Below are 26,040 nucleotides of genomic sequence, written 5' to 3'. Positions count from 1 at the left end.
CCTGGCCCAATGTGCACTAGTATCCACTGCACTGTTACTGCTGCTGATAAGAGAGGACTGCTGTTGTCGCTGTCTAGAACTATTACAGGCGGTTTCGGCTGATTTAGGCTCTTATATAGGCCAAATAGCATATTTCAAATTGCAAGGTCTATGATTCCGTCGACCGTCGAATTTGTCTTTTTGGCAAGGCTTGACTATTTTTAATAGTACAATAGTTTGAATAATAAAATCACAATTATCTTCATTTGGGAAGAATCTTAGAAGATTTTCCAATCTATTGCTGCAAGAACGAAGGAAATCCATCGAAAACTAACCGATTTATTAGCATTTGAATTTGTACATACTTCACACCATTTCGATATCATATATTTCATGCTTTTTCCATTGGTCAAAAAAGTGCAACTTTGACGGTTTTGAGGCACGATTACATAGATCATAATCCCCTTCAAGACCCTTACCAAAGATTTACATAAGTCTCCGAACGTGCGGGGAAAATAATGACCACCGGAATCAAGTATATTGCTAGATTTATTTTATTAACCAAATTCTACTCTAAATGTAACATTCTCAAACCCTGGATAGAAAAAATTCTCTTTTTCGATTTTTCTTCCTGTCAGAGAGTACAAATCTTCAATTCTTGGCTTTGTAAACTCTATCGCTACTGTTTTGTTACCTGCTTGTTTTGCTACTGTGCGGAAACCGTTGTTTCTCCCACGGGAAACAAGGTGTCTATCATCAGCAGTTCATTTCCGCGAAGGCATGTCGAAAAAATATACGCAACAGAAGGCTGTTTTGAATATCTGTCTGTCTGTCTGTGGGTATGGAATTAGGTGACTATACCTGTTTCTGGAAAGGAGACTGCTGTAGGCTTAGGCTAGAATTTTCATGGGGAATTTTTTCGAGAAGATAAATCCGTAATACCTACCGCTAGACAAAATTCGAAAAGTCGATTTCTATTGGCACCTTACTGTTTAAGTTATGCGATTAAAATCAATCCGAATTGTCCATTGCCTGAACAAAGCAACGGTTGATTTAAACAGCTAGCGCGTGGCACGTGGTAAGCGGTATCGCTAAAAATAGCAAGAAAACACTTATTCTTTTACGCTGTTCTCTTCTCTTCTTTCTCTTGGTTATTATCCCGCACTCTTCTACAACGCAAACCATATTGAGAGTGAGTGATGTAAGATTATAAAATTTTGGTTCTGTTTACGTGTTTTAGTTACATTCAGGACTAGTTGACCCGACAAACTTTGTCTCGCTCATTATTTTCTCTTAATTTATTCAACTTTTAGCATTGAATACGCGGTAATTCAACATGGCTTCCACATACTTCCAAAGATTAACTGTGAGAGTTGTTTGAGCATTTCGTTTTGAATGATATTATTCAAATCGTCGAAATCATTGTTTTCGCCACCACGTGCACTCAACCAATCATGGTTCATATAATTCTAGAGAATATTCGGAAACACATTCACAAGAACGAAATCAAACAAACGAAAACCTTAACAACTACTTCTGCATTACCAATCGCTAACAATTGTTTCGCAAAAATTCCTGTAGTCGGATGCTGTGAAACTCCGAAATACAACAGCTTGAAACATTATAGAGATTTTCTGGTTGATACAGAGAATCAATAACACCAATGAAATAACCATCTGCAAATAAAATGGTGGTCCTGAAAAAATTCAAAATAATATCATGACTAGAGAAAATGTTCCACGTTACACCCAAGGAATTTCCAAGTCAATCAGTCAGGAGCACAGCAGATTTCGCTGAAAATTATGAGATAATGTTTTCATTTGACGTAACAGCTTTATTGCCTAGCGTTCCAGTGAATGAAACCTTAATTTTTTTAGAAGACTGGTTTTTTCCCTAATTTTGCGATAATACTTGGAGAAGAAAGTCTCTTATCAATAATACTGGCCAGAAGAACGCACAACGAAACTTCTCCAGGGAATTACAATTCGTGATATTTAGTAGTAGGAATAAGGCTCGGTATAGTAGAGCAGAGCCACTCACATTACACACCAGCACGGATAATTAAATAGGCGTAGCCCTTCAGAGCAGTAGTTCTCTTCGATTGTCCGATGTTTCCAGGTTTTCAATTCTGCTTTTGAGGGGTTTGATAACACCCCATAGAACGGTTCTGGGCCTATGAAATCGGAACATGATCCCTGTCTGGCTAACGTATCAGCGTTTTTATTACCTTCCACTCTAAAATTTTCGACGTCTTTCCCTAAAGTTATTAAAACTGTCAGACTTCAACCTGTTTTTTTTTTTGACTGAAAAGTCGGATTCCGCGATGATGTTAATTCAACAGTTATATAGTTAATTTGGCTTCTATCTATTGAAGCTCGAAGTTATAAACTGGGGTTTATATAGTTGAACTTATACATCTATTATAGTTTACGATATATAGCACCAAACCATCGCACCATACATTACACTACTGCATTGGCGTCAACCACTGATGGAAAAAGCGTGTTAATTTCCATCATCATATTAACGCGTAACAGAATCGCTGAGTCAGATTACACCTTCCAGCTCGCGCTAAGTGGTTGCAAACCAGCGAGTAAACGAACAGAGCATACTTAAATACTTACCGTAGGACTTCGCAATCGAGCGCTTCAAGCGCATATGTCACTCGTCCCGAATCGCTTTTGCCAGCTCCAACAACTTCGTCATTCCTACCTACAATAGTACAATAATGACGCTTTCCAAAGTTGTACCTTCCAGGCTGGCTGACTGGCAAACACTGCAACAAGGTTTCAGGTCGTCACATTTGTACTTAATTCCAGTAGTTGTTTCACACTTTACTGTGTTTGTGCCAAGCAAAACCAGGTTCGGTTCTTCGGTCCAAAGCTGGTGGCGGGTGTTGTCCCTTTAGGACTGACATACGGCTGACAGTAATCGTTCGAAGGTGAGTTCTGTAATAGACTTACCAACAACGGACGCTCCAGACTGTGAATGCGGTGTGGTTTTTTTCCTTCTTTTCCTTTCACTGCATTCCGTCGATTCCTGGAATGCTGCATGTCCTTCTCGTGTCGCCTGAGCTGAGCCGCTTGCAGGGGTGAAAAACGTTTAGCACACATTACTGCTTACCATATTTTCGAACGCTTTGGTTGAATTCCCCGTTCGCAACGGTGAGGATCCACTTTTTTCCCCTGTTATTTTGAGGTATCCGATTACTTCGTCGCGCTACACCAGGCACCGGCTAATTATTGCAGACAATTTTCTTGGAAACAGGTCTGAAGCCACACGACGTTATGGGGCGGTACTCGTACGAGCCGAGCGGCAAACAGGTGGCTTCCGGATTGGCGAAGTAGATTACAACCCTGTCAAGCAGTGTTGGAGAAGCAGCGTTTTTGGACAGCCGATGTCACACCAGATTTCATCTGGATCTGAAAGCTAGTGCCGTGCTGTAAGACATCGATTACCCGAATCGGACCACGGACTATGGTTGTCCAGAACGGACGTAAAACGCTGCCGATTATGGAAGTGATAGAAGAGAAATGCCAGCCCCGTCAGGCTGATTGATTGATGAACCGGCCAAGAGGAGTAATTTTCGTGCCGAGATAGAACGATTACAGAAAAAGTACCCCTCTGCTGACTTGACTGACATGATCCAGTTCCGGTTCATTAGGATTGCAACGATCCGAAGTAGTCCAGATGTTTGCCTCCGGGGTAGAACAAAAAAAATCTTACTCATCAAAAAACTTAACCAGTCAGTTACTTCTGTGGATTCGGCTAATATAAATATGAATTTCTCCTTTACTCTTTGTTTTGATGTCGGTAAACTAAAGAGAAGATTTCTTTCTGTATCATAGACGAGGGAATAAATTTCCAACTTGGGGAAATAATTTTCGTTTGAGTTTTGCCCATTTTTGCTGACGAAAAAGCGCCCATTGCGATTTAGACATTTTAATATCATTCATCATGTTGCCGTGGGGTCTTGTTTGCGCTCTGCGAAGTCATACTGGAACCGACGCGACGCTGCTTCTGAGCAGCGCTGTTGTCTGTTTAAATTTGATGTTTATTAATTTGTGCGTGCAGAGCGAGCGATGCTTTAATTAATCCGAGAAAGTAAATACACAGCGGAAAGTCAACGCACCCGGTGTCGTGACCCTGCGAATGTTGAGTGTATCTATTTCGGCACGCTGATGTAGCATCACAACTTTTTTTTTTCATTTTTGTGGTTTAGCTAAACTGAAATTGATACGACATTGACATTGCAAAATTCGGATCGATAATCTCGACTTGAGGTAGTTTCATTTTTCAAAATAAAACACAATACATACAGAAGTGCAATATACTGTGTATTATTGTGTCCGGATTACAAGTCGATGTTTAAGGTATAATATAAAGCAAAATGAATCATATTTTTCCAATGCATTTTTCATTAATTCCTAGATTCTTGTTCTAAAAAACAGTTTTACTTAGTACAATGATAACAGAGCGCACGACATCAACGGACGAGATTGTGAACGTCATTGAAGATATGCTTTCTCAGAAGATATTCTTGAGATCAAGGTTTCGTCTACATGTTTACAGCAAATGAAAACACACTTTCAGCTTGAGTTGATTTGAAACATAATTCGGAGATCGTTTCCCGTCCCACTTTGAAGCTACTGTATTTCATCATCATTCTTAACAGCAACTTTGGCATTGATCCATTTTTTTTTCAAATAAACGTTTGATCATCACTAAAGTACTGCACTGGACCGGATAGAAGGGGTTTTCAAAACTGTCCGGGCAGTGGAGTCGATTTCGCTGCTACTACTTGGAACGGCTTGAAATAAGCGACACGCTATTCATTGCACAAGTGGTGGCATTCAACTCTCAACGGCAGACCTCTTGAAGCCGAAAAGCACTTGACACGCCCGAAAAACATACGCCTGCCCCAAAATTTCATCACAGACTATCTCTCACGTTTCGCGGTACCCCGGAACGGAAGGAAAAGGGAGTCGACCTTCGGTCGCACGCTGTAGTTAAATCAAAATTTGGTAGAGCATTCTGCGGATGGCACCACTTCACCCTACCGTCTTCCCAACTGTAACGGCGACTGTTCATATCCTAATCAGTTTCCAGTTTATTTCGAAATCCTCTACTACTGAACATGACACTTTTCCGACTGATAGTACATACGCGTGCTTCTCTCTGTGTGGTTGTGTATGTATGTCAACAGCCTGGACGGCATCACAGCGATAATTCTATAAATTTTCATCTGAACTGAATGGGAAAAACTTTCACCATTCTGCCCGCTTGCCAGAGATACGTCGTATGTCGGGTTACGATCGTGAGTAAACATTTGCATTCCAATTTGCCCGCAATGGTTCCGCTTCCTTCTTTGCCATAGACAATACCTCCCGCATTCGAGAGCCCGGCGGAAAAGCGGTGAAAGTGCCACCCACTCAAGAAACCATACCACCACCACCACTCACCACCATTGACTGCTGACTGTGCGCTCGATGTCGGTCGGCTAATCAAAATTCAAGTAGCGTAGCGGCGATAATAATGGAGCGCACATTTTCGACAGCGCAAATGGACGACTAACGTGCTGGTACTTTTCCCGCAGGGTGTTTGCTATTCAGCTGGAATCCGGGGAGTGAAAAGGGAAGCTATCGTTTGGTTTGCAAAAAAAAAAAGAAAAACGGCAGCAGCCAGGCTCGGATAGGTAATCAAAGCGCAAGTGTGCGCTTGGGAAGACGAGGATGACGAGTTGACTTGAAAGGAAATGAAGGAATGCCAATTTTGTGAAACAAATTACGGGTCTAAACACAGCAATAATGTTTTTCCTGATCGCTGCCTAGAAAGTAACATATTGGTCGCTTCAAAGATTTAAACTTGCGTTCAGCTCGTTATGATGTTGCAAATCTAGGCCAGAATTTATTTATTTAAGAATCTGGGCGCTGCTATTTTCCTGCCCAAATGAAACAAACAACTAACACAACTGCCTTTGATTGGTGTTCTAACGCCTGAGCGTGTGAAAGCTGATGCCGCAATAGTCTTGTATACCTGGGACAGAGCAAATAATTATAGACGTCCTAGATTTAAACACCAGTGATGATCCAAAAAAAAGCAAAATAGGAATACCAATGTAAACTGATTTAAGTATTTTATAAAAGAAATATTATTATTTCGTGTGGCTTATTACACACACTATTAGAGCATGCTGAAAGTTGTTTGCCTTCAAGGCCAAGCATTCAAAGGAATTTGACCCCACTTGTCGAGAAAAAGGAAATAATCTTTCAGCTGACTTAATTGCTAACATATTGACTTAGAGAGCTTACATAGCAATTGTGACTTGCATTGATGTGTGACATCATTGTTTCTGTTAGGAATAATTCTCTCAAACAGATAACTAATCGATAAAGGCAGACTAGCGTTAAACTGCATTGCACGGACCACTTCTTTTAGTGGACCACCGCTCATATTAACTCAATTCATGCGAGAGCTTAAGAGATTTCCGAAAAATTGTCACCGCGAAACAATTTACCCAGGTAATCTGCATCAGAATCACGAGAAACATTTGTAAATTCCAAGTTAGGGTGGAACTACCTCAGCCCATACCACTTTCTTCAGTGGAACACCCTGACGAAAAGCTATTTATTTTATTGAATACCTAAATTGGAGTTTTCAGATGTTGCTGGTGATTCTAGTGTAGATAAGCTGAATAAGATGTTCCCCGATGGAAGTTATCTGGAAATTTCTCGAGTTTCCGAGTTTGGTCCGAGAGAAAACGTGGTTCATTCCAGGTAGTTGTACACTACACTCCATTTCGGAATTTGACCTTCTGTTCATTCGACACAGACCTTACAACTAAGTGCTGAAGGCAAAATTAACCTACTTGTCAGATTAACTTAATTTCTCTTACATAAATCGGAATTTATAAATATTCCTCATGATTCTAATTCAGATTGGATTAAATGTTTTCTGATGGAAGTTTTCTCAAAATCCCTCAAGTAATCTTGTGAATGGTCCACTATAGGAGAGCGGTGCACTATAGGTTAATTTACTCTCCGCACAAATGTGGGCTAAAGATGTCCATTGTTTTTTTTTGACGTAGAATACGTCTTACGGCAACATATACTGGGACTCAATTTCAATACAGGGATCTAATTTCAAAACCGAAAACATTGAGAACGTCATAAAAATTGTCCAATTTCAAACTTTTAAACTCAGTCAGTTTCCAACCGATTTCTGTCATTTTTGCAGCAATCAATTGGAAAATCATTTAAGCACCCGTCCAAATGCAGAAAATTGTAATCTGATTGTTCGAACTATTGTACTATTGAAAATAGTTGAACATTGTCGAAACGCAAATGTCGACTTTTGATTGGTCGCTTGCAGACTTTCCCTAAAAAGGACGACAGAATGGAGTATCTAGTAGGCCGGGAATGCATTCTTTGGGCTATATAAGAGACTATTTCACCTCAAGCAAATCAGTTTACTAGCAGCGGGCAGCAGTACCAGACAGAAGCAGCGATGCCAGTGCAGTGGGCAAAGGCGGCGTAGAGCAGCTACGGGCAACAGTGGTAGTGGTTCGCTACAGTTCCTACCTCTTTCAGTTCGGCTTCCCTTCGATCTGAGTTGGACCCACCAGCGCACAGTGGTCCAATAAGGCAAAAAGTGGAACTTAATTCCATAGCGCCTTTCACCTTTGTCCTAGCTTAAATATGTCTTCGGAACAATTGTTTGTATGAATGACCCACATAATCGCAAATTATCGAAAAGTATGAAAAGGTTACCATACTAAAAATAAAAAAATTAACTTTTTGTGTTGAGAGATAGAAGAATAGTTAATTCAGCAAAGTTGTCGAAGTTTCAAAATTATGAAACTTTGTTGTACAAATGTAAACCCTATCTTTTTTCGGTAAAAAGTTATAAAGTATATAACATGGAACTTACTTAAAAAATAGTTTTTTGTATTTAACTTTTGTTAGTTGCATTTTACACGAGAATATTGTTTAGAGGAATTGTTAGGGCACACAAAACACACATTCCTGCCAAAGGCCATATATCTCCAGGAATTTTCCTTACAAAGTTATATCACATTTTATCTTGTTTTTTCGATAATTTCAAAAACGTATAGGTTAAAAAGGGGCAAATGGAATCATGACGTCAATACTTTTTCTTTAAGTTAAGCTGAAGTACTATAAACTTCTTTAGGATCCATTCGTCCCAATACACCCATATTAGAGTACGGCGAGCATATGTTACAGTAGGTTTTCATATATCAAAAATACTAACTGTTTTGTGCTATGAAATAAAGTAATGGTTAATTCGGCAAAGTTTTATAACGTGCAAAAATATGAAACTTTGCCGAACAAACAAAATTCCTATCTTCATTGGGTACAGAGTTACAGAGTACATTCTATGAAAGTTACTTAAAAGTTAGTTTTTTGTGCTTAACTTTTGTTAGTTACATTTTACAAGAAAACGTTGTTCTAAAGAAGCATTTGGGCATACAAAACACACGTTTTTGTTGCAGACCACACATCTCCAGGACTTTTTATTACAAAGTTATAGCACATTTCAGCATATTTTTTCGAAAACTTCAACAGCGTACAGTATGTAAAAAAATATAGACACCCTCCCTGTACTGTTGCTTACCCAATTGAAAACTTGCAAATGGCTTTCTTTTCTCTGCAGCAAACTAGGTTTCTTTGTATAAATGTGCTGATACAATAGGTGGTGTCTTTAATTTTTTTACATACCCATTGAACATCTTTGGGCTATTCTCAAGAAAAAAGTTCGAGAACAGAATCCGACGAATTTGAATGTACTAAAGCGCGTCACCTCTGAGGAATGGGACAAAATCGAACCAAATGCCTTCCAAAAACTTGTGGAGTCTATGCCAGATCAATGCCAAGCCGTGATTCTGGCGAAAGGAGGCCACACTAAATATTAAGCGTGTAAGTTCCAAGGGTGTGTTTAATTTTTTGACATGAATTTTATGCCTTTTTTTACTTAAATAACTATGTTAAGAGAAATGTTGTTTTTGTTATTAAATGAAAGATAAACTCTAAATGAATAACTCCATTGAGAAAAGAAAGCCATTTGCATGCCCATTTGCAAGTTTTCAATTGTGTAAGCAACAGTACAGGGGGGGTGTCTATAATTTTTTTACATACTGTATAGAATAAAGATTAGGTGGATTGGGACAGATGGAACTTATAACAGATCTGAGCACTCGAGCTAAACTTCGAGAAAAAGTATTAACATCATGATTCTACTTGACCCTTTTTCATTTATACGTTTTCAAAGTTATAAGCTAAAACATGCTATAATTTTGTAAGGAAATGTGCTGGAGATGTGTGGTCTGCAACAAAAACGTGTGTTTTGTATGCTCAAATGCTTTGTTAGAACGACGTTTTCTTGTAAAGTGTGGCTAGCAAAAGTTAAGTGCAATAAATTAACTTTTAAGTAACTTTTACAGAAAATACTCTGTAACTCTGTACCCAATGAAGATAGGAATTTTGTTTATTCAGCAAAGATTAATATTTTCTCACGTTTGCCAAATTTACCATTCCTCTATCTCTTATCACAAAAAAGTTAGTATTTTGGATATATGAAAACCTATTGTAACATATGCTCGCCGTACTCTAATATGGGTTGATTGGGACGAATGGACCTAAAGGTGTTTATAGTACTTTAGCTTAACTTCGAGAAAAAGTATTGACATCATGATTCCATTTGCCCCTTTTTAACCTATACGTTTTTGAAATTATCGAAAAAATAAGCTAAAATATGATATAACTTTGTAAGGAAAAGTCCTGGAGATATATGGTCTTTTGGAAAAATGTGTGTTTTATGTGCCCTAATCATTGCTCTGAACATTACTTTCGTGTAAAATGCAACTTAAAAAAAGTTAAGTATAAAAAACTAACTTTTAAGTAAGTTTTATGTTATATACTTTATAACTTTGTACCAACAGAAGATAGGGTTTACACTTGTTCAACAAAGTTTCATATTTTTTAATCTTCCACAAATTTGCTGAATAAACTATTCTTCTATCTCTTAACACAAAAAAGTTAATTTTCTCATTTTTAGTATAGTAAACTTTTAATACTTCTTGATAATTTGCGATTATGCGGGTCATTCATACAAACAATTGTTCCGAAAACATTTTTAGGCTAGGCTGAAGGTGAAAGGCGCGAAGGAATTAAGTTCCACTTTTTGCCTTAGGGGTCATCCACAAATTACGTAAGGGTTTAAGGGGAGAGGGGAGGTATCCAAATTTCTTACGAATGCTTACGAAGGGGGAGAGAGGGATTCAAGAGAATTTTACGTAAGATTGAAAAAATAAAAAAAATGAAAAGAAGTTTATAAAACTAAAAACAAATAACATTAGTTGAATTATTTATCGCTGCGATCTTAACAGTTGAACCTTGGGCAAGCAGTGAATTCGCCGTCGCTGGGTGATTGCGTGCTTTACTTCATTTCTACTTAATTTTGAATTTTGTTTACTTTGACATAGTATTAACTGTATTGACATGTTTTGTTTTATCCTCTCCGAATATTTAAAAAAATGTGTATGAGTAAAAAAATGTTTTACCTTCGAAAATATTTTTTTCTCTAAAAAGGAAATCTTACGTAAGAATCGTGGGGATGGGGAGAGAGGGGTAATGAAAAATCGTACTAAGCCTTATTATACTAAGCCTTATACATAAATAATGGATGACGCCTTATTGGACCACTGTGCAGCGGTAATCCAATTCACATATCTTAGGGTGAATACAACCCGAAACTGAAAGGCGTGACTTGCTATATAGTAAGTGCGTGGCTTGCTGTACAGCGTGTGTGTATGTTTATAGCATGTTTGCATGTCTGTAGCGCGTGTGTATGTTTATAGCGTGTGTGGCTTGCTATATAGCGTGCGTGGTCAAAATTAAAAAAAAAAAATCATATATAATTGCAAATAAATCACCTCATGTTGAATTTAATTATCACTGTTAACCATTCAGAACAAAATGAAAAATTTGCCATGTTGTAAACAATTATTCAGTTGTCACACAACACAACAAACACCTTTTTTGACTTCGGCTAAGCCTCAAAGTTTACTGAGTGTATTTTAACATTTATTTGAAGAATGTTTGAGCTAGTGAGCCTGAATCACAAAATTTTTCGCTCAAGTCTTACTATTTGCAGCAATTAGTGGTAAAATTATCTACGCTGTTGTAAAATGCAGAAAATTGTTATTTGAGCTGTTATACTATAGATGGTGAATGCACTATTTGCCTTCGTCTATAGCCTCTTCGTAGCCACTGCCTAAATTAAGATATCTTAGTGCAACTTTATACCAAAGACACCCACAAAACAATTCAATTTCACTCTTGTCTTGGGCAGCACGTGAAACCGCATAGCTGCACATAGCTTCTGCTGTTGTTCATTGTCGTTACCGGTGCCGGCTATAGAGGTAAACGTCATCTGGAGCAGAGAGACCATTTAATTAATTAACCCCAATTGAGTGTTTTCCAAAACCTATTCCAAGAAATACATTGACATAAGACAGGATGTCGTATTCTACGTTACTGTGCGGTCGTGTCTTATAAACAACCTCCTTATTTTTGACCTAGAACTACGTTTTTCTTTAGCCTACCACATAGGGATGTAAATAGGAAAACTTAACGAAAAGGGGACGAAAAATGTCCCTTTTAAATGCTTATAAATCGGTATGTTTTCAACCGATTTCCTTGATTCTTGCAGCAATTGATTGGAAATTTATACACGCATCCACCCAAATGCAGAAAAGTGTTGATTGATTAGGCGAACTATTGTACTATTGAAAATTGTCAAGCCTTGTTGAAATGAAAATTACGTCCTCTGATTGGTCGCTTGCTGCCTTTCTCTAAAACGGTCGACAAAATAGTATAACTAGTTAGCCGCATCGTAGCGAATCTAAGCAGCGGCAAGTAGCACCAAACGTCTCGATATGCCAGTTAAGAGCTTCGGCCTTCTTCCCGCAATAAAGTTTTGCTTTATCTTGGCAACAACACATTCTGTGCTGAATCCAAGAAAACATAATCTGTCGTGGCCGTCTTATTTACTGAATGCAGCTTTTACAGATTATGAACAGCAAAATGCCTTTCTCAAGGCAAATAAACAAGTAATTGAAGGTTAATAACTTTTTGGCAATAACACAAGCATTCTGTGCTGGATCCTAGCAGTCAAATTCCTACGCGATCAAAAAATTGACTGTATTTAATTACCTAATACTGTTGGGGCAGCACAGAGGCTAGAACAACAAACAGCCCTGTTCTGTTAGAACGCCTTAAAAAAGGTGATTAATTCGAACTCACAGGAATAAATTAAAGTCGATTCAATCAATCAACATGAACAGAATTTCGTAGTCTCCCAGCTGCTCAGTTGCAACATGATGCAACACGCAACAGCGAGCAAACGAAATCGCTTGATGTTACAAACCGCAACACGATACGGGTTAAAATCGTTGCGTGTGTGAGAGCACCATCGGTGTTTATTCGCTGTATACAAAAATCAAATGCGAATTGTGGAATAATTCGTCTAAAGAACATTAGAGAATGGGACAACTGAACAGAAAGGCGTGGCTTATTTCGTGCCAACCTTCGGCTATAAAAGAGTGTTTCTGGTAGAATCAGCTACATTCATTAGTCGGAAGGTAAGCTGGATAGACCGTCCACAACGTTGGCAGCAGTAGCAGAGGATATCAGCACTCAGCAGTAACAGCGGATTGCAGCGGATAGCAGCGGGTTGCGCCTATGGCTGCCTTTAAATCAAACAATTCACTTGCCCTGTGGTTGGTCAACATGTCTCAGGAGCAGCGCGGTTCTTCTCACTTCTCAGCGTGTGTCGTCAGACTGCCGTTATTGCCCCACTACTGAGGCAGCATAAAGGTTGCCATCAGCAAATCCAATTTTGAGCAGCAAAATGCCTTTTTCAAGGCAAATGAACAAGTATTTGAAGGTTAATAATTTTTTGACAACACAGACGAGCAATCTGTGCTGGATACTAGCTATTTAAATCTGTAGCGCCCGTCTAATTTACTGAATTTACAGCTTTTACAGCTCGTGTTTTCAGTGTCTTTATTCCCCCACTGTTGAGGCAGCACTAAGCAAGCATTAGAAGATTTTATGACTCATTAATGAAACACTTACAACAATGCATTTGTTAATAGTGTGCGTAGTTCTACGTCAGTTATGCGGTCAAGTCTTGGATACAACCTCCTACTTTTTTTTTTGAATCCTGGTTATTTTGTTAACAGGGTTTATATTAATAAGGTTTTGATGCTTACAATTATTTTTAGAGCCAGAACGATTTGTTTGATCGGTGTAATGTCTTTATCAAAGTTGTAGATAACACAGGGCAACAAAAATTTATTTTTTCTTCTGACTTGGCTTCTATGTACGATTTTTTCGTGTTTTTTCATATATTTTGACGCAAAAAACAAATTTCCCCAGTTCGAACACTTTTTACCTTAAGGGGCAACAGTGGCGCCATTTTCGATGTTTTTTCGGCGCCATTTTTTGTAAGCCAAATATCAATGTTGTACAAGTTTGTAACATCTTACCCATTGAAAAAAAAAACACCTTTATAAATAACAGGGCAAATGTTTGTGTCTGATCATGAAGCAATGAGAAGCAAAAAAGTTTAACTATTCTAACAAAAAAAAAAGAAAAAAAAGCCACAACGGTTAGCTTGATTGGCAGTTGTAGACAAGAATATTGTCCTCTAAGAAAAATATATACACCGTTATACAAAAAACAAAACTTTAAGCAAAAAAAAGCATATCATCCCAATATTATGGGCCAGCTTCGTATTTTCACTAATTTGTGGTAAATGAATTGAATATATTTTTCCGTTCCTACACAACTTATTTAATCAATATTTACAAAATGATATGCTCAATTGCCTTTAATGAATTTTTCGCACTTGTATGTCAGAATACGATCATCAGTTGGCAAAATGCTTGGACCAGAGGGGAATTGGGAAGGTGGTTACATTCCATAATCCCCAAAGTATCGACGAACCCGTGGTTCAAGGGGTTGGATGTAGGTCGGGATTTCATTTGCGTGATGTCCCGGCTTATGTCCAATCACTATAGATTTGACGCGCTACTCCGTCGTGTTGGGCTCGGGGAAAGTGGTATCTGTGCCTGTGGTGAAGGTTATCACGACATAGAGCATGTGGTTTGGTCATGCCCTGTACACCGTGACGCCAGGTCTAAATTAATAGCTTCCCTGCAGGCCGAGGGTAGACAGCCGGCTGTTCCTGTTCGTGATGTCTTGGCGAGCCGTGACCTATCCTACATGTCCCTTATATACGTTTTCCTGAAATCCATCCACGCCCCAGTCTAGTCCCGTTCCCCTCCGTCTACACCCAACAAAACGACAAGAACACGTTTGAACCTTAAGCACAAAACCAGCAACCAGACCCCGCACAATAGAACCAGGACCCAAGGACTACGAGCCTCTGTCCCAACTCACGACATCGTGGCTCAGCAGAACGAATCCATACATGCCATTCGACGATTATCAGACGACCATTGAACAACAAAACACTGATTGGAAATCCCATGCTAGTTTTAAGTTAGACTTAATTTCAGCTCGTAGTCGGCAGCGAGGATAAAAAATTTGCTTTAGTTTTTAAGTCATCAGATATAATTGGCGCCGTTAAACATTAAATTGTATTTGTGCCGTGTCAAATAAATGTTATGTGAAGAAAAAAAAAAAAAAAATGATATGCTCATACAATTCCCACTATTATAGGCCACTTTTACCTCTTTAAGTGTTATGGGTCAATGCTCGAATTTTTTTTTTTTTTTGCTTCAAAGACAGAGACATTATTTCAATAAGTGATTCCGATAGAAGGGGCCTGGATCGTATAACTACTCAGAGTTGTGCAAATAACCACTGTGCATCTCGCAGATTCTTGTGCACGTTTCCAAGATTCGGAAAGAGTGGAAGACGAAAAGAGAGATTTTCTATCTGAGAGCCAGGGATTGGGATTTTTAGTTTGTACTTTATTTACCAAATTGTGAAAATAACGAAGGTTCATTATCTCAGAAACTGATCAATCGATTTTAACAAAATTGGTTTTAAATGAACGGGTTGCCTAAATACCCTTAACTTTCGAATTTTATAAAGATTGGACATGTGGTTTAAAAGTTATGGAGAGTAACGTGTTCTGGAGACTGTTTAATCTCACTCATGTCTCTCAGAGATGGCTGGACCGATTTTCATAAAATCAGTGTCTCATGAAAGGTCTAGTTACCCCATAAGACCCTATTGATTTTTTTTGCAATCGGACTTTTACTTAGGGAAACTTCTATGAACAATATCTTGGTTATCTTGTCAACGTCTCTGGTTACTATTGATCATTTAGGGAGTGTCCATTCAATACGTCACACTTAGCGAGAGGATTAAAACTCGTCCAAAAATTATTGTTGTTTAAAAAACATGATATAGCGTGGTTTAACATGGATAGGAACGAAGGAGCTGATAAAAAATTAACTTAAGAATTGATCCCTGGAGAAAAACCCGCACTATTACACCCTCTAAGCAGCCTTTTTTTATCAAAAAAGTCATGAAACCTATGACAAAGATGGAAATATGCTTAAGGTATGTTCGGCAGAATAATGTATTTTTAAAATAGGAAAAAGTGTTCAGAATATAGAAGCCTCTGAAATCATACCCCAAAAAGTTGATTGTTATTTTTTGATTTACAAACATTTTAAGAATGTGTGTATAAAACTCTATATAACCAAAGCGTCTTCAGTAATATTTCTACATAAGATAACCTAAAACTTTGCTAAAGAATCCTTTTTGATTTGACAAGTAAAAAAAAATTGACCTTTTATCTCACTTTTAGGTAGATTAATCAAAATTCTATTCGCATCAAAAGTTTCCCCTTAAGATAAACAAAAACTTTCTCGAATAGAATGTAGCATTTAAAGACATTTTTACACTCAACAGGTTGACGATCACGTTTTCCACCTTTTAAACAAGTATGCAAAGTGCAACTTTGGGCCACCCTTATGTTTAAAAAAAGTAAGTTCAAACGGACATTTTAAAATGCAACAAGGAAAATGCAGATTCCGAAATCCTGAAAAACGGGGAAATTATTGAAAAATTTCTCAACCCGTGAGCAGATATTCATTGTGCTTATACATCGGACCAAAAAACAAATAACAACGAGAAGAAAAGAAGTAGTTCCAATAAAAAATAGTGTGAGTGTAAATAAATGTTTAAAAAAAATAGTAATAATAACAAAACGGCTTTATTTTTTTTTATTTTTTTTTCTGGATGGCATACTTTTTGGAAACAAATTATCACACTCGGCCTTATAAGCCAAAAAAACTATACTTCAAACGAGTTGGGTGACACTTATAGTTGGATTCTATTTCCGAAATAAACCATACGTAGACGAATGATAACAAAATAGAGTATTTGAAGCCCTTTTGTTGAAAATGTTTCATGATTCGATATAAGGTACAATTCGATATAAAGTACAAATTAAAAATCTAAATGTACCTTATATCGAAGCTCGCCTGTAATAAGTTTAAATGAGAAAGGCTAGGTCTGACCGCTAGGGGGATTAATTTGGGTTTTAGATAAATTATTCTGTTGCCCAAGCCGCTCTCAAACTTTTCAAAATTGGCACACTTAAGGAAAAAAGGTTTATTTAACAAAAATTGTTTCGTGTGCAATTTCACGTAAGAAATGCTTGCTAGACATTGAAAAGTTGTTGTTGGATTTTTTCCTTTTGGGTACCCAAGCAAGCTTAGTAGCATTCCAATGTGCTCAAAATTCACCAAGGCAGTAGTTTGGGGCACTGGAGCGCCTTATAATAAAATCACATTCATTGATTTATCTAACATAAATTGTGACCCTGCATTCGGTTAATTTAGATAAGTAAATCAACTAACGTAGTGCCAAAATATTTAGAGACCTTTTTTTAATCAAATCAGGCTAAATTTCCTTCAAAATGAAAACTCTGCACACGGCTACATCAACATGAAAAATTTCTACCATCTCATTTCATGATATCAACTGATATTAACACTTTTATCAAATGTGCTGCTCCTAGCGCCTAACCCTAACAAACTACCGAGCGATCGCATTGAGCAATTGAGCTAATCGAAAGCGAACCGATGCAAACGGTGCCGTGTGCAATCGCGCCCTCATCATTAGACCCGGTCAATTTGGGAGTACACAAATTATCGGCCTCCGATACGGAATTCGCTAATCAACGGATGTTGTGCGTCCGGTAACACCGATATTAGCAGGTACGAATCGCGTATCAGTCACGCACCGCCCCGAAGCTTTTATGACCCATAGTCAACAGCGGAGAACCGGTGCGCATGGTTTACCCTCGAAGTTTGCAAAGCGTACACCCGTTGTGCTTATGGGAGGCCATTGCGTCAAAGCCAGCGCCCGACTTTGAAAATACGCCCGAGTGCATAAACAAAGAGACCACAGCGAGAATCCATTAGAGATGCATACACCAAAAACCGGCATAAATTTAATTTCGGAGGAACTTTCCCTCCGGTTGACTGACTGGCTGTGTGTCACCGAGAGCAAAACCTGAACCCGTTCCGGAACCCAGCTCCAGCTCCCGGGGTGGCTTCGAGTGGGCTAAAAGTGGCATCAGCCAACACCGGATGATATCGCGGTATCACAACATGAAAGCACTTGACGATGCCGTTGAATGTTGTGTTCGAGGAAACAACATTTCCTCTTCACGTGCCAGGGACATACCCACCGAAAGCCCCGGGAGCCTAGCGGGACATATTCCCTGCACGTAATTATGTTTCGGAGATATCACTCCGTCAAGTTTGGTTTCTGCTGAATTATAAATAGAAGGCAGCCTATTTTGGCTGGCTTCATGTCGGCCTCGGGATAGATTCATGTCAATCACGTAGTCACTTTCCGGCCATCACACGGCTTTGGCTGAGTTTACGACACGGCACCGTTATAGCCAATCCCGTCCACCGGTCCACCGGAGTGTGTCACATATTTTGCAACAAAAATTCCACCAGTGAAACCCAACAGTTTCCACATTAAAGACACCCCTTGATATCGTGCTCCACACTTATCGATCAGCGCAAATTACTTCAGCGGAAAACTTGTGCCATTCCGAGTTCGAGCGTCCCTCCGATGGCCGTCGTCGTCGTCTAATCTTTCGTTATCGATCCACGCGGTGCGCGGTGTGCTATTTCGGTTCACATCACAAAGCGACAGCCAGGGAACACTTTTTTCCGCCTCAACGAACACAGCATCCATTCGCTTTCCGAGCAGGTTTGGAAGTCTCTCCCCCCGCAGCAGAACGAACCGCCCATAGAGACGACGACTAGTGGTCTTTCTTTCTCATTTACTAATTCCGCAGTGGGAAGAAAAATTATGACTCGAAGAAAAAGGCGAAAAAAAAAGTTCGCTAGCAAACGATAAACGGTGGATGCTGCGGTAGACGGAACGAGGTGCCGGAGAGGAAACGAGCAAAAAGCTTAACTTTATCTGCTGCCTTGTGCGACCAACCAAGCGTTGCCTGCCGGTATGCGGAAATGGACCCAAGCGCACACAGACGGAAGCGTTAATCCTTTACACAGAAAAATTGTAGCGTCGAAGAAGTTCTCGCTCGCCACCCCTCCGAATAGAGCGCCGCTGTAATCCAATAAAAACGAGCCCCTAATTAGGTGACTTAGTGTGACCATTTTGACCAGTACTAGCGACAGTAGCAGTTCTCCAGAGGGTTTCCGCGGGAAAAAGCGACGGTTGGATTAACGCGCGAGAGGAAAGAAACTGGTCAGGTACGTGCTATTTCGATGCGATGAAATATACGGTATTTTAGATCGAACTCCACTGGCTGGCAGGGCTTTGTCCACTCTGTGTTTCCGGGATTTATGGGCCATTCGTTACGAATTCCCGATCCCAGGTTTCGGTCGTTAAAGCTTACGTTTTGGTTTTCGATTTGTCCAACTGGTTCGAGGTGGTAAGAAGGATTTCGTAACCAACATAAAGTGCTACTAGTGAGTTTTCGCATTTGAGTTTCAAAATTTTTACGACTTGAGCCCGGGATCTGTCCCTAAGTATCTTGGTGGATCTGTCCCGCGACATTGTACTTGAAAAATATGATTCACATTTCATTTTTTCTTTGTTAGTAACCAAACATTTTGGTGTTCTTAGTGAGTTTTTAAGAGGTATCAGATGTGAACATTGAGTGCACCTGTGTGCTGTTTTTATCTAATTCAAAGCTTCCTAAGCACTAAATTATTCATCTAGTTTATTCTGGAGAAGTTTGTTTAACTTTCACCGTACTATTTTTGCATTACGAAAAGTTTGATGTAATGACTCGATACTGAAAACAAACAAACATAACCATGCCTCAGTTATCATTGAACCGTTTAAATAATCCGGATCTTCCGTTCTCGTTTCCCTCTTCCAGATCATGTGCGGGAGTTTCAGTGTGGGAAGTTCTACTACCGAACGTTTCACCTGGACGAGGAACGGGACTCTCTCTATGTGGGAGCAATGTAAGTATACCGCAAACAAACGTAGACCCGTAGACGACGACTCACAGGGAAACGAATACTAACAATATTTGGTGTTGCCTGACGAAAAAAAAACAGCTACTCTTCGGCAAGCGTCGTCACACACATGTGCCATTCTCAGTGTTTTGAATATTACACCATTTTCTACGGTCACACACGGCTGCTGCTGGCAAAAGTAATCCAGAATTGAAAAGGATTGTAAAAATTTTAATTACATAAAATAATTAATCCGCTTTGTTGTTGCGACGTGGTGGAAGGCACCGCCATTGCCGCCGGGAGGCAATGAATATACCGTACCCTTTTTGCAGCATGTGTATATCGTGTCATTCCTGCTTCCTTCCACGTACTCACACCATCCTCCAGCCCACCCGAAGCTAGTTAGCTGTTTAGCTCAATGTATGAGTATACACTGTCTCATAATGTTCCGCAGCAGCTTTTGCCAGTTCGTGTCTCATTAAGGGGAAACCGGGGGTGGAATTTCTGTATATGCTTCTAGACATAGTTAATCTCATTTAAAACTAGGGTTACTCCGAGATGACACGATATGGGGAATTTGTAAAATTTTCATTAGCAGTTGCCGGCAGTACAAGCAACTGAAGCAAAACATTTTCCGATGAAATCACTGAGGAAGTATGTGAAGTTTGTTTTTTCCTTTCTGCAGTAAATTCGGTCACCCTGCACTCCGTACTGAATAATTTGCAAACAACGTTAAATCAGATTTGAATAATCCTAGCGTACAGTTTGTCTTTTTTCTTATGCTGTGTTCTATGCTGTTGTATCGCAACGAGGCGGCCTGGGATAGCGGCAAAAAAAAAACGAACCAGCGATGTGTTTACCGTTGCGTGCAGCAGTAGAGGGAAATCCTGATTGTGGCTGACGCGTGAACACATTCAAATGACTCGGCTTAAACACACTTGGTGCGGCTGTAGGTTGCGTTGATAGTTGCTGCTATCTATTACGGCGTTAAAATTTGATGTTCATCAGTTTAATCATGGTTTAGATGAAACTAGCTCGAATTAATTTGGATTACCTTGCTTAATCTGATCTAGAGTTGAATATGTCATAATATGTTTATAATATTGAGCTTGCTTGCGAAACAGCGATTTATTTGATATAGGCGCATTATGCCAAATGACAAATTTTAGAACTAAACTCACCAAACCAAACCTAATAAGTTTTTTCATTTCATTAAAATAGGTGTTTATTCTATATCACTTTTTATACTGTATGCTTTAGAAATATCACTTTTTATACTGTATGCTTTAGAATGAATGATCGCATTAACTGTCGCGAGCATTGATTCATTTGAAGAAAATTTACAACTGTCAGTTCCTTCAAACTTTTATTACGGAAGTCAAGTGGCTATATTTGCTTCAAGGCCTGCCAAAGTCAAATTTAAATCTAAATTTGAAAAAATCGTATACCACATAAAATTCCAGATTTAGATTGAGATCCGAATCTAAACCCAAATCCTACTAGAACTAGTTCCAATTACACATTTAAAACCAGATTTCATTGTATAAATGATGCTGCGGGATATTTCACCGAGATAGTATCGCGTATCATAGCAGACTGTGTCCCAGTAGTGCAGCCACGACGGACACCAGCTTGGAGTAATGCAGAACTTAAGAGGCTGAAACGTCGTTGTTCACGGACTTTTCGAGCGTATCGGAACAGTCGTTGTGAGCTTACCCATTCGAGATTTACTCTGGCCAGTCGTCTATATAGAAAACTTAACAAGAAGTTGTACAAACGCTACTTCAAACGTGTGGAACGAAATCTCCGGACAAATCCGAAGGGCTTTTGGAACTACATAAAATCTCAACGGAAAGAAGATGGTGGTGTGTTCTGCAGCGAAACCACGTCTGCTGAAGACATTGCAACTGCTTTGGAGGACGTTCCAGTCGACAGATTCGATGCGGATGTTTTCGTTGTTGATGAAAATGATGTCGAACTGATAATTAAAGAGATGAAGCCATCTTTCGCTCCTGGCCCAGACGGAATTCCTGTGGTTTTGTTGAAAAGTTGCTGCGAATCTCTGAAAGCTCCTCTTGCCTTTCTGTTCAATTTGTCATTGACATCCTCCACTTTCCCAAGCATCTGAAAGTTTTCCTACATGTTTCCTGTCTTCAAAAAAGGTGATAAACTAAACGTAAAAGACTACAGGGGTATTACCTCTCTGTGTGCATGCTCGAAGGTTTTGGAGTCCATTATGAACAATTACCTCTTCTTTCGGGTGAAGAATTATATTAGCACCTCCCAGCATGGCTTCTTTCCAGGCAGATCGGTATCGACTAATTTACTGGAGTTCTCGTCACATTGCCTGCGTACATTAGATCAACGCCTTCAAATTGATGCGGTGTACACTGACCTGGCAGCATTTGATCGTGTCGACCATCATATTTTGTTGGAGAAGCTGAAACGTTAAGGTGCTTCGGATCGACTTGTTGCATGGTTTAGCACGTACCTTTGTGAGAGACGTATGGCGGTAAAACTTGGAGCATCGCAGTCACAATGGTTTTGCAATAAGTCAAGTGTCCCGCAAGGTAGCACATTAGGAGCATTGTTATTCTCCTTGTTTATCAACGACGTCACATTTCTGTTGCCCCGTGGCTGCCGACTTCATTACGCTGATGATCTTAAAATTCACCTGGTTATTAAATCGATTGATGATTGCATTACACTGCAGAACTTGCTAAATATTTTCGCCGTTTGGTGTCGCAGGAACAAACTTACGCTTAGTATTGAAAAGTGCAATGTTATCAGCTTCTATCGTATAACATCACCAATATTGTTTCAGTATACTATTGACGAGAAAACTCTTGATCGCTCTGATGGTTGTGTCAAAGACTCGGGAGTTTTGTTGGACACAGAAGTAACCTTCAATCAGCATTATTCATCCATCATCAATAAGGCCAACAAGCAATTAGGAATGATTTTCAAAATTGGGAAATGCTTCAACGATCCTTGTACACTGCGCTCACTCTACTGTTCATTAGTTCGTCCGATTTTGGAAGCTGCCTGCGTAATATGGGATCCGCATTACGACGTGTGGACTGATCGTATCGAACGTATCCAGAAATTGTTTGTTCGTCGTGCGCTTCGGAATTTACCTTGGAGAGATCCGGATAATCCTCCACCGTACGAGGATCGTTGTGCTCTGATAGGTCTGCAAATCCTTGAATAACGACGAAAGTGCTTGAAAGTAACCACTGCTCTTAAAATTTTGACATCAATTTATGACACATCTCGTCCGAGCAGACAATTCAACCTGATTCGTCTGAGTTTCCAACGAACCAACTATGGCATGAATGAGCCCATTAGATTTATGGCTGAAGAAGTTAACAGGCATTCTGAAATGTTTAATTTTTAGTGTGTCCAACTGGGACTTGTTTTTTTCTTTTTGTTTATAGTTGAAATAATTGTGTTATATGTATGAATAATTTGTAATTTATGTTTGAGAAGATGATGGGTTTTTAGGGCTCGTTTGAGAATGGACGTGTTGTTTGAACTCATATGGGCCTTTTCCCATCCCTATATTTATTAAGACCCCAAAAGGTTGGATGAATTGAATAAATAAATCAAATCAAATAAAATAAAATGAGATCCAGATCATAACTCACTTTCTTATTCAGCAACATAACCAAATCTAGGTCCCGATACTAATCCTAATTAAACTTTAGATCAACATTAAAATACAGCTTCAGATTTAAATTCTAATGCGGTTCTGATCCTGCTCATGATCAAGTTTCACGTTAGGATTCGGATTGGGGTTCCTATCTTCATTTATGATTAAATTATGATCAACATTCACGTTAAGATCAACATTTTCTTGATCAGATCAAAATCCTTCTGGTTTCTAATTCATATTAGGATCCAGATCTAGATGTACATCCCTCTTCAAAAAAGCACCCCTATTAAGATAAATTTAAATAATAGATGGACCAAAAAACCGCGACTAGAGAACATTAATTCAGATTTAAGACCAAAACAACACCGAACCATATTTAGATCTATATCAACATTCATCTTGCAATCCACATTCTTATCAAAATTAGGGTCGGAACTAGATTTGATTCCATCCTAATTCATATAAAAACTCAATTTCTGATCCAAATCCGGACATTATTTAAATCCAATCATCAACATCAAATTCTAGATTTATTTATTCATTCCGTCAATGATATATATAGACTGGTTACATTTATTTCTAAACTATACACATACATAAAACAAATTAATTTTGTGTCCTCAGCCTCAAGGACTTGAAATACTGTTTCAGTTTATACCGGGACATCGTAAAGTCAATGGCTTCTCAGTGTTGATTATAAGAATTCATCATACTATTTATAGGTCCATTTTTTGCGTATTCCGTACGATGATGGTTAAGAGCAAATAAACTACGGTGTCGAAGTTGTCGAATGGGTGCATAAAAGTTCAATTCAGAAAGTAGTACTGCTGAGTCAACGTTCTGCGAAACGATATCGTTTATAATTGGAGCCATCACATACTCTCGCCGTTCTTTTAATGTTTGAATATCAATCAGCATGCAACGTGCTTCATATGACGGAGGACGATGTGAGGTCCAACCTAGCTTACGAAGAGCATATAGTAAAAATTGCTTTTGTACTGATTCTATTCTTTCTTCATGTACGCCAGGACGAGGAAACCACACAATGCTACAGTATTCTAGTATTGACCTCACATAGGCAACATACAAAGTTTTGATATTGTACGGGTCTTGAAAATTGTAGCAAAAGCGTTTAATAAACCCTAACATGTTGTTTGCCTTGTGTTTGATAGTGTTAGAGTGGTCGATGAAATTAAGTTTAATTGAAATTAAGTGGGGTTGTTTTTGAATATTTTGCATGGTTCAGTTAGCATTGCATTCAATTTTTTGACTGACAGAGCCCATTAAACATCACAGAAAAAATTTTTTTTCCTAAATTTTTTTCGATAAAACCCTTCAGAACACAAATAAAAAACAATTTGATCAAGAACTGAAATTTTCATGCAAAACGGGATTTATGTTTGTCATTGTTGATAAAAGACATTTGAAGAAAAATGATTAGTATCTGATCACTAAAACTTGAGATATTATTCACAAAACTACGTAAAACATGCAAAATTATGACTTTTTGTACCGAATTTGCCTCTAAGTAAAAATTAAAAGCGATGACATATGATTCTTTTTTCATTAAAATGTTTGTCATTGTTCAGAAAAGACATTTGAAGAAAAATGATTAGTATCTGATCACTAAAACTTGAGATATTATTCACAAAACTACGTAAAACATGCAAAATTATGACTTTTTGTGCCGAATTTGCCTCTAAATCAAAATTTATAGCGATGACGTATGATTCTTTTTTGTTAAAATGTTTGTCAATGTTCAGAAAAGACATTCGAAGAAAAATTATTAGTATCTGATCACTAAAACTTGAGATATTATTCACAAAACTAAGTAAAATATGCAAAATTATGACTTTTTATGCTCAATTCGTCTCTAAATCAATTCGCGGTGATATGTGATTCTTTTTTCATTGAAATGTTAGTTGATGTCCAGGAAAGACATTTCAGGAAAAAAATTAGGTATCTGATTACTCCAATTTGAGATATAATTCACAAAACTACGTAAAACATGCATCATTAAGGCTTTTTATACTCAAATCGTCTCTAAATCAAAATTCAAAGGAGGCTGGCAACAAGGCTAACTGATAATACGTGCCCCGGAAGCTATCCGTTAAAGTCATTGATTTATAAGTGATTTTAGGGGCCAAACTTGTTAAAAAGTGTAAAGTTGTGATCTGTGATGCTTCATCTAAGTGAGAAAAGTGAAGGTTTTGTGAAAAACACAGTGTTTCTTGAGTGGAAGTCATAATTTATCCACGAAATCAAACTGAAAATTGTAAGGCAAGTTAGGTTGCGTGAGTGTGAGTGCCAACTTCGTGCGTCGCGCTAACTAGCGGTTCATTATTAACGTGCGAAAATGGAGTGCATGGTGGTGTGATCGAAGAGAATTGCACTACCTGAAGAGCGGAGAGAGTAGCGTTGCGCTGTGCTAGTCGGCGTTTGTTTCGCTGGCATAGGCATAACCAAAATAAAACAGATGAGTATATGTTATTTTTTTTGTATCAAGAATGCATAGGCTCTGTGTGTAGTGGTTTTTAGCGGGCTTTGGACTTTGGCAGAAGTGTGAATGTGTGATCTGTTGGGTGCACGAGGTGTGGTAGCTTTTCGGCTGCGAGTAGTTTTTTTTTGTTTGCAAACCAGATTGTGCGATGATGTTTTACTGTTTTACTTTTTTCTCCCACAAGTAAAAGCACTAAGAATTGTCAGGTGAGTTAACTTATCAATGGGCTCGATACGACATACACGATTTGCGTTTGGTATTATATTTATTTTCCTAAATGGTCCGCGTTCGAATATGGTTCACATCATGTGATGATCCACCGAATACCACGTAGTTGCCAGTTTGCGGAACGACGTAGCACGCCGTTTTAATTGTGCTCGT

The 26,040-nt window shown here is 38.7% G+C and overlaps 1 protein-coding gene across 3 annotated transcripts in view; it reads left to right on the top strand.

Annotated features, from left to right (window-relative positions):
* Positions 1-26,040, top strand: part of LOC129720979 (semaphorin-2A) — a 248,267-nt gene that overhangs the window by 135,328 nt on the left and 86,899 nt on the right. For all 3 annotated transcript variants that reach the window (XM_055672969.1, XM_055672967.1, XM_055672968.1), the window contains one exon: positions 19,423-19,510. In XM_055672969.1, the coding sequence (XP_055528944.1) occupies positions 19,423-19,510 (88 nt within the window). The remainder of the gene's footprint in view (positions 1-19,422; positions 19,511-26,040) is intronic.

Source organism: Wyeomyia smithii, chromosome 2 (assembly GCF_029784165.1).
Source record: "Wyeomyia smithii strain HCP4-BCI-WySm-NY-G18 chromosome 2, ASM2978416v1, whole genome shotgun sequence".
NCBI lineage: Eukaryota > Metazoa > Arthropoda > Insecta > Diptera > Culicidae > Wyeomyia > Wyeomyia smithii.
Note: the sequence above shows the minus strand (reverse complement) of the source record. Positions and strands in the feature narration are given on the sequence as shown.